The sequence below is a fragment of the Phanerochaete carnosa genome (assembly GCF_000300595.1).
Source record: "Phanerochaete carnosa HHB-10118-sp unplaced genomic scaffold PHACAscaffold_9, whole genome shotgun sequence".
Taxonomy (NCBI): domain Eukaryota; kingdom Fungi; phylum Basidiomycota; class Agaricomycetes; order Polyporales; family Phanerochaetaceae; genus Phanerochaete; species Phanerochaete carnosa.
In genome coordinates, this window is record NW_006767636.1 from 784867 (window position 1) to 793360 (window position 8494).

At 54.2% G+C, this 8494-nt stretch overlaps 2 protein-coding genes across 2 annotated transcripts; one reads left to right on the forward strand and one right to left on the reverse strand.

Annotated features, from left to right (window-relative positions):
- Positions 1 to 3138: 3138 nt before the first annotated feature.
- Positions 3139 to 3773, forward strand: PHACADRAFT_57377 (uncharacterized protein; the record flags this gene model as incomplete). The annotated part of the gene is made up of 2 exons (XM_007399459.1): positions 3139 to 3225; positions 3279 to 3773. Coding segments are annotated over 2 exons (582 nt in total), but the record flags the coding sequence as incomplete, so codon positions are not given.
- Positions 3774 to 4933: 1160 nt separating this feature from the next.
- On the reverse strand, positions 4934 to 8060 carry PHACADRAFT_150354 (uncharacterized protein). The gene is made up of 9 exons (XM_007399460.1): positions 7719 to 8060; positions 7393 to 7672; positions 7224 to 7334; positions 7068 to 7167; positions 6921 to 7011; positions 6625 to 6775; positions 6214 to 6456; positions 6005 to 6163; positions 4934 to 5950 (listed from the first exon to the last, which is right to left on the reverse strand). Exons 1-9 carry the CDS (start codon positions 7931 to 7933, stop codon positions 5882 to 5884), a joined length of 1419 nt encoding a protein of 472 aa, XP_007399522.1. The 5' UTR covers positions 7934 to 8060; the 3' UTR covers positions 4934 to 5881.
- Positions 8061 to 8494: the final 434 nt, after the last annotated feature.

Here is an 8494-nt window from a genome sequence, read left to right on the forward strand (position 1 = left end):
CCAGGGCCCCCCCCTGCGAGGGCATCTCGAAGAGCGTTGTCATGGCATCGTGGCACTGCGGCCCACGAGGGCCTGTTCGTCGCCAGTGCATTGCCCGGGACATCAGCTGGTGTCGCCAAGGGAAGGACGCGAGTCCTCTGACATATCATACGGGAGGTCAGCGACCGGGGCCGCAAAAACCGGCGGCATCGGTCGGTCGCAGGAAAGCAGGCGAGTCCACGTAGGACTCGCGTTGTTCCCTTGTCTGTTTGACAGACAGGAGGGGGCGATAGCTGGTAGCGACGGCGATTGGTCGTGGACACCGTGGGTCTTGCCCCGAGGACGTTCTGGGTCACGGAAGGACGAATTCGCTGGAACTGAATGGCAAAACTGCGTCAGCGCCGACGCCCGCACTTGGACGCCACGAAGTCGCGCCACCAGTTTGCGTCCGACCAGTGATCGGGATGCCATGACTTGTTTCCTCGGCTTTTGCGAACCGCCCTCGGCCCAAGCCCCCAGAGCGCCCGCGACGCCGCCCGTCGCCCAGGCGCGGTCGTCCTTCGGGAGATCTCCGCACTCCGCGGGTGCGCCGGAGATGGCCTTGCCAGCATTCAGATTAATGCGAAAGCTCGAGCGCGGGCAGATTCGGCTTTGCCGCAGTTCGTCGGACGAAAAGCGCGCGTAGTGCGCATGCGGGGCCCCGCGAGCTGTTGGACGCTGCGGCGAGGTACGGTGAGTGTGTCATCTCATTAATCAGTAAAGGCTGCGCTAAACATGATGCCCGGATCCCAGGGTACATGGGACACGCAGCGACAAAGTCGCACTGTGCAGTCGGGATATCTGGAAGTCGTGGACGCAGACATTGCCGTGCAACCAGCATGGACCTGTAAAGTGCCCGGCTACTCTACGGGTCCACATCCATATTTCCAGACGTTGCCCTATGCACTGGGGAATGCGAGATTTCTATCAGTTGACCCGATGGCCGACATTACACGCAAGCATTCGAAATGTTCCCCATTCCAGCTCGGACCGCGCGCCCAATTGCACACTCACCCACCGCCCAATCGTCAGCCGACGCTTTTCCCTCGCTGTATCGACGGCACCATGGGACTCCGGTCCCGTTGTTCGTGGTCTCTGGTCAACAACAGAGTCCATCAGCGTTAGGCGTTTCCCGAATTGCGGGGCAACTCCCGACGACGGCTGTACCGCCCGATGTCTTACCGCTTCGACCCGATCCGTGCCTCGAATATCTGCCAACGAGTTGCGGTTTATCACATGCTCAGAGCCGGGTCGTCCGTCTTTGTATTCTTTAGGTTTCTCTTTGTTTTATGACTCACCGCTTCCTCAGCCAAGGCGACCAGGCATGGTTAGCGCTCACGGGTCACGTCGTAGCTTCTTGGTTGCCACCGAACGGCGCTCTGGACGGACATGAAGCCGACTTCCCCACAATTTCCCCACAATTTCATTCATTTGTTAGCTCGTTTACCCCAGAGTGGTCTCCACGCGCCGCAGGGGCGAGTGGCGCAGCAGACAGCAAAAAGCATGCACCTGCAGGCATGGTGCAGGCGGTGCGCGTCCATTAGGATGGCATCGGAAGCGACACAGCGCCGCGCTGTGCACACCTGAAGCCGAGGTCCAAGGAATCCCAGCCGCGCCCGGAACTTGCCGCATGCGCTCCCCCGGGCGGAGAACGAGGAGGGATGGCATCAGGCAATGTGTCCGTGCAAACGTGTTTGTATGACGGCGCATCTCCCTTCACATCACGAGTGTGTCTGCGCTGACGCGTTTCGCGCCTGGCGGAATCATCGTGGTGATGGAACGAGTGATGTCAGAGCGAGTTCGTCGGGGGAACACGACGACAGTTGCGGAGGAGCTTTGAGGCGTCGGTCTCCACGTCTCCCGTCAAATTCAAGTTAGACTACCGATGTAGGGATGCGGTCGGAGCTGCTGCCGAGTCAGAGGGATCGGGCTAGCGTCGGTGAGGTGAGTCAAATGTGCCCATGATGTAGGACGTAGGCTGAACGTTGAATGTTGAACTTTAGTGTTAGTCAGCGCTACGGGTTCGTAAGCTCGAGAGCGGCATAATGCGACGGAAGCTATCGCGCGTCGAAGAAGTCGATGCCACACTGTAAGCGGCCACGGCGGCTCTGCTTCTTCCGATTCGCTGAGTGACGTTGGACGTGCGACGGCTGGACTCTTGGCGGAAAGTTCCCGCGCGGTCCTAACCTCGGTAGAGTCGGGCGCGGTTGGTCCATGAGCAAAAATTCCCGGTTCGGTATCTGATCCCAACTGGCCTTACGACAATGCAAATGACAGTGCTGTCTCCGGTTTTCTGCGACATATCAATCACGTACATGTCCAATTCTGTTGGATGGCAGCATCGCATCCCGAGGATCATTGGCATGTAGCAACTGCGTAGGCACCATCGTCAGCGGCGCGATGCGTGATTCCGAAGGGCACTCGGCCCCCGTGCTCCCAGGAACGAGCCCGGTTGATGTAACTCTATTACCCCGCAAGGCACAGTTTGTCCCCGGAATTCTCAGACTTCCTGGCTACCCCGCATTTGGCTTGCTGACAAGGTGAGATACATCCGCGTGTTGGTTTTTCTTCGCAGTTGATCAACGACTGCGATGCGCAGTGCGAGCTTCTTTCCTGCTACGGTCTAGTGCCGTTGCTATTCGCACGCGCTGGTGGATTGCATATGGGTATGTCCATCAGCGGACGACCGAGACCGTCGAGGCTTGAGGAAGCCGCATGCTGCTGTTGGGACGAGGGATGTGCTAATCAGAAAGGCACGTCGATTGCAATTAGTAGTACTGTACTGTGGGGTGCTACAAAATGCTTCGAAAATGAATTCTCACAGAATGACAATGGTACAAGCATAAGTCATAGCAAAAGAACTCGCAAGTACCTGCCGAAGGCAGCCGGTACAGTGCCAGTAAGAGATCAGAGCCCCGCAGCAGGGCTGGCTTTGTGGCGTGCTTCATCACGTGAAACCGGGGGACTAAGCGTGCCAGCACACAGCCTTCCGTTCATTCTTGCACAGCGACTCTATGACTATCCTTGACCGCAACAAGGAGGCAAGCTGTCTTTTCCTCTTCCTTCGTGCCAAACGCTGACATCTTGCAGCGTCCGACGGCAAAGCAAGACTTGGCCGGCTGGGCGGCCATAGAGGACTACGTCCAGAGACATGATGGGGGCAAAGTTAAGGACTATGCGGACGATATTGACACTCTACTCGTCTTTGTGCGTTGCAATTCAATTTCGCGTCTCGGAGAGATGCTCATGTGACTGTACAGGCTGGTCTGTTCTCGGCAGTGCTTACGGCCTTCGTGGTAGAGACCTACACGATGTTACAAGAAGACACGGGACAGACGACAAATCAGCTCCTCATTACAATATCTTCCCAGCTTGCAGAGGGCCTGCCTGCCAATCCCATGCCATCTCCCACAGCTTCCGATTCATCATCAACGAGTTTCGTTCCGTCGACGGCGGCTCGCTGGATCAACATACTATTCTTCCTCAGCCTTGTTTTCAGCCTTGCCGCCGCCCTCTTCGGCATTTTGGCGAAGCAGTGGCTGCGCGAATACATGAAATGGAATTCTACGTTGGGTATCCCTCGGGAAAATGTTCTTATTCGCCAGTTGCGTTACGAGGCATTCGAGGATTGGCACATCTCCGCGACCATCTCGTCCATACCCGCCTTACTGGAACTCGCTATGATCATGTTTTTGGTCGGGCTCATTATTCTGCTATGGACATTGGACACAGTGGTGGCGATCGTTATCACCGTCGCGACTGCGGTCTTCCTCGGCATCGTCTCGGCGTTCACAGTTCTCCCCGTCATCTTCAAGCGCTGTCCGTACAAGTCTCCGACCGCTTGGGCATGTTACGTCCTGTGGAACCTTCTTGTCGACACTATCGTCTACTGCGTTCGCTTCTGCGTGGAGTGCTTCCAGAACTTGCGCAATGGCTGGTGGCCATTCTCAGAGGTTGAGGTTCGGTGGCCGAAGAGACCACAGGACTGGCGGCAGCGCGAAGAACTCCCGGATCGCTTTGACAGCCCAATGTCACGCCAACCTAGCGTCCCACAAGAATTTTACGAAGGTATTCAGCATGCTCTGACAGTGGAGAAGGTCGGCCTTAACGAAGAGGGGACGTTTACCGGGCAGACGAACTCCAATTTCGCGCGGATTTCTCCCTATGCTGCCCTAAAAGATGTTTTCGAAGTATCCCTTCTTTTTCGGGCACTTTCTTGGGTGTACAAAGCGTCGCAAGACCAACAAATCCGGGAACACGCCATGCTCAGCATGGAGACGATCCATACGCAGTTGCCGGAGAACCCAGACACCTACGGCATCCCGAACGTTTCTGACTGGTGTATCCTCTGGTCTTTACAGACGGACAACCTACGGCAACCGGAACTTGCGTTTTCAAATGCGAATGATTCTGGTGTTATAGCGGTTCAGCGCAAGATACGCGAAATGTGGCACTCCGAACCAACAAATATTCTCGGAGAGCAACGAATTGTCTCGAGAACAAGACAGCGAACTCAATATGGTGCCGTTCATCTAGGTGTGGCACCCGACTACGCTCCTCTTCTTGTTGATCTCGTCGCCGCCGACCTTAAAGCTGCGGTTGTCGGCCTCCTGGAGGCACCAGCTTCGCGAATTCGAAGCCCAGAGGTACTTGCCGCCTATGGTAGGACCATCCTTGGACTGCTTTGCGTTTTTTCGTGCACGTGTACAAGGCGAAATCACCCTGTCCGGGATTTTCATCTTCAAGGCTTCCGCTCCTTGATCTGCGAAAGGAGCAGCAAAGATTTTGTTGACTCCACTTTCCCGGGTCTTCGTTCTTCGGCTACCATGCTAGCATGTCGTATTGCTTACGTCACGTCAGAGAATGGACAGCTTGGTGGTGCGCTATATCAACCCATCCTGGCGTTATATTCACTGATCAAAACTCACTAGTTGTCGTGCGCAACGAACAAATGGCTGCACTCGACTACAGCCTGCTCATCTGTGACTACTACGCAGAAAGTATGGCCGACTATAACCCTGAAGACCTGCACACCTTCGTGTTACTGTGCAACCAGTGGCTTATACTCGTGGACCATCGCATAGGCTCACCCAAGGCTCTGGAATACGTCAAGACGATCATCAACAAGATGGCCGACGTAGCAGAACACACGCTGCGCTCCCACATCGCTAACTGCGGCTGCTACTTTCACCTGCCATGGGTCACACATTGTTGGAACGCCCGAGCAGGACACTTCCGGGCGACCAACATAGACGGGGAAACCCGGCGGGCGTATCTGCGCCTGTTCCACGCACTCGAGCGACTTCAGTCGAAGGGTCTTATTACTGGACCCGACCAGGAGCCACTGTCGAGGCTAGTGGACATGGTTCATCGCGGCCACCCAGACGCTTGTGAAGATTCGGATTGCCAGGACACCAGTGCCTCTACTTCTGGGCCCGTTATGGACCGAGAATCGGCGCTGATGTCTGCCGCCGAAATTTCCCTCCGCGCCTTCCAGTCTCCTTCCGACCTCCCATACGCATCATAGACTCTTACGTTCACGTCGTGCGCAGTGATTTTGCGTCGTATAGGTTCGAAACTCAAACATCTCTATACCACGGACCTCTTGTATCTCATACAGGCAAGCGCAGCTGTCTCTGGATCTCACCTCTCTATCCTGCCGAGCTTCCAGATACGAGAACGCAAAATCCCCGGACGCTCAGAAAACGCATGCCCAAACTCAAGTAGCGTAAATCCCTAAGAATTGGGGAGACGTTTAGCATCTACTACTGTTGTACTCCACTCTGGATGTTGCGGACTACAGATTGCATCTACCATGATGTTATAGAACAGATTTAATCCGAATGTACGCGAAAATTCGCTGTCAGAAATCTTCGTCCGAGAGCCACTTCTTTAGAATTTCGAGAGTAACCTTTGGTTTGTCCATCGGGACCTGAAGGGCAGGGATTGAGACATGATATAGTTAGCCTGAGCTGCACGAACATACCATGTGTCCAGCGCCGTCGATAGTTGCGAACGTAAGCCCATTGGCTGCACGCGTGACACCTGCCACCTCACCGTCCACCTCCCACTCTCTCAACGGCTCCCCGGTGAACGCCTTCTGGCCCGTCCAGACCAGCTCCCGGGACATTTGTTCATTCCCGACCTTGACTCTGTCAGATTGGTTCATCCGTGCCGAGCCAAGCGGAGACGCACCCAATTGCAGATCCAGTCATTCGCGCCTACGTAGAGCAGCACGCGCACGCCCCGCTCAAGGAGGGCACCAATGTAGTACGAGGTCGGGAATACTTCGTCCAACGAGGCACCGAACGCGAGTACAATTTCCATACTGTGCCGGCTGAAGTTGCCGAAAGATGGTTCTATGCCCAGTGTCTTGCGGACATCTGGCTTGTCGAGGTAATGCTCTATTTGACTACGAACGGAGAGGTTGAGAGTTATCTCCTATCCGTGTCGTGAAATATGCACCTAAATTCCTTATAGCATTCGAATCTATCAGCGCTATCCGGAACAGTGAGTCACTAAGCACCGCCTTGGTGTATGATGAACAACGTACCAAGACTTTGTAACGTCGTAGGGATTCGTTCCTGCACGATGAATCTTAGCAACATTGGATTTGCCGAGCGCGGCAGATTTAGTGCTTGGCTCACCAGAAGCCACGAAGGGATCCATGATGGACGACGTGCAGAATTGCAGAGCAGTCTGACAGTTGATGTAATCCCTTCTGTCCAAGCACTCGGCCTGGAACCACTTCTGGCATCTTGGAAGCTGGATATCAAACGTCAGCTATCTTTTAAAAGTTAGAAAAGAGTAACTTGCAGCTTGTTTGATCCCGATGCATGTGCTATCTCAAACATTTCTCGTGAGCTGAGTGGATAGGCAGGACGACGCGAGACTACGCTTACGCTATATCCAACACAGGCGGCCCCGAGACATTCTTGCACTCGATATCGTAATAAGCAGGAAACATCGTGATGTCATCAGTGCAACCATTGCCTGAGAATACATGCCTGAGACGGCCATCGAGGAAAGGAAGCTCGTAAATCCCTCACCAATCATTATTGAGGTTAGGTTTATTGGGGCCATACCAAGTGCCTCAAGCTTGACGTTTTGGTCGTAGACTTCGGAAGCGAAGACAGGAAGATAGCGACCCTGAGGAAATGCTTAGCTTCAAAGCTCGTCCAAAGCTGCCGCAAGGAGCTACCCACCCCGTACGACTCGCCAGCCATATGAAAACCTCGATGTCTGAATTGATCGAAATGCTCAAAAAATATCGCTACAAATGCAGCAACATCTTTTGCAGCATCTTCAGTGGTTCCCTGTGGCCAGCTGTGGTCAGTTTTGCCTCAACAACATTTGCTACCCCGGAAAGCTCACGACAGCCTCCCCGTGGTCAGCGTACGAAAAGCCAACACCGACGGGTTGATCAACAAAAAATAGATTCGCGTACTCGTTCCAGGAGTATGGATTGAAAGTGGTGTTGTCGGGCGTTTTCAGGGTGCAAGGACCGAGTTCCATGAAGAGACCAAGGGACGACGAACCACCTGGACCACCGTTCGTCCAAAACACGACATCATCGCGAGCTGGATCGTGCCTACTCTCAAAGAAGTAGAAAAAGAGATGGCGCGCCTTAACGTCGATGTAACCTGTGTAGGCACTGCAACAGGTCAGCCAAATCGCAGCGGTTCTGACTGAGAGCTTACTCCACAGTGCCATCGCAGAAGCGCGATTTCTTGATGCGCACGCTGTGATGCGGAAAAGCAGGATGTGCGAGGACTGTAAAGTATGCGGTAGACAAAGCTTCCAAACCCCCAAAGGGTTTAGTGGCTGGAGAGAGAGGAAGCTGCACCTGTGAGAGCATGACACCGTCGGTTCTAGTATGGAAAGCACGAGAGGCAAACTTTGCTGACATGACCATTGCCCCTACGAACTGCCAGTATATCCGTTGCTCCAGCGAATAGGATACAAAGCAGCCAAGAAAGCGGCGCGAGCATTGTCCGGAACGACTCGGGCATGATCGTTACGGACCAACTTCGCGGGCCTGAGATCGTGCAGCTCTGGCATAATGCAAGCGGAGAACCAATGCACTATCTCAGCAAGCGATTCATACGTGACGGCCGTGTGCGCCTCCGCCTCCGCTTATATGCCTTGAGTAGTGAATATTGCCATGACGATTAAACGTCGAGCTTCGCCGAGCGAGGGTGGCTGATCATCTTTCCACATTTGGAAATGGGCGCATCAAAGGGAGCATCAAGGGACGCCTTCGAACGAAAGAACAGCTCACTCTTGCTTTTCCTTCCACAGACTGCTATATGCTCAAGACGCGTACTCTTGTTTCAGCTTATTTCTGCGATACCGACTTAGTTAAAACCTGATTTAGGAGTTTGAGGTCACCCATTTTCAGCTGGACGTGAGGATTGATATCATGCGTATTCCACTTCAAGTGCCTGCCTCTCGTACTAGCGGTTTCCACTGAGAT

Coding starts and splice junctions, on each gene's coding strand:
- PHACADRAFT_150354 (XM_007399460.1), bottom strand. CDS start 7,933: ATGGTCATGTCAGCAAAGTTTGCCTCTCGTGCTTTCCATACTAGAACC. Junction 7,673..7,718: donor TTCTGCGATGGCACTGTGGA/GTAAGCTCTCAG, acceptor GACCTGTTGCAG/TGCCTACACAGGTTACATCG. Junction 7,012..7,067: donor CCTAACCTCAATAATGATTG/GTGAGGGATTTA, acceptor ATGTATTCTCAG/GCAATGGTTGCACTGATGAC.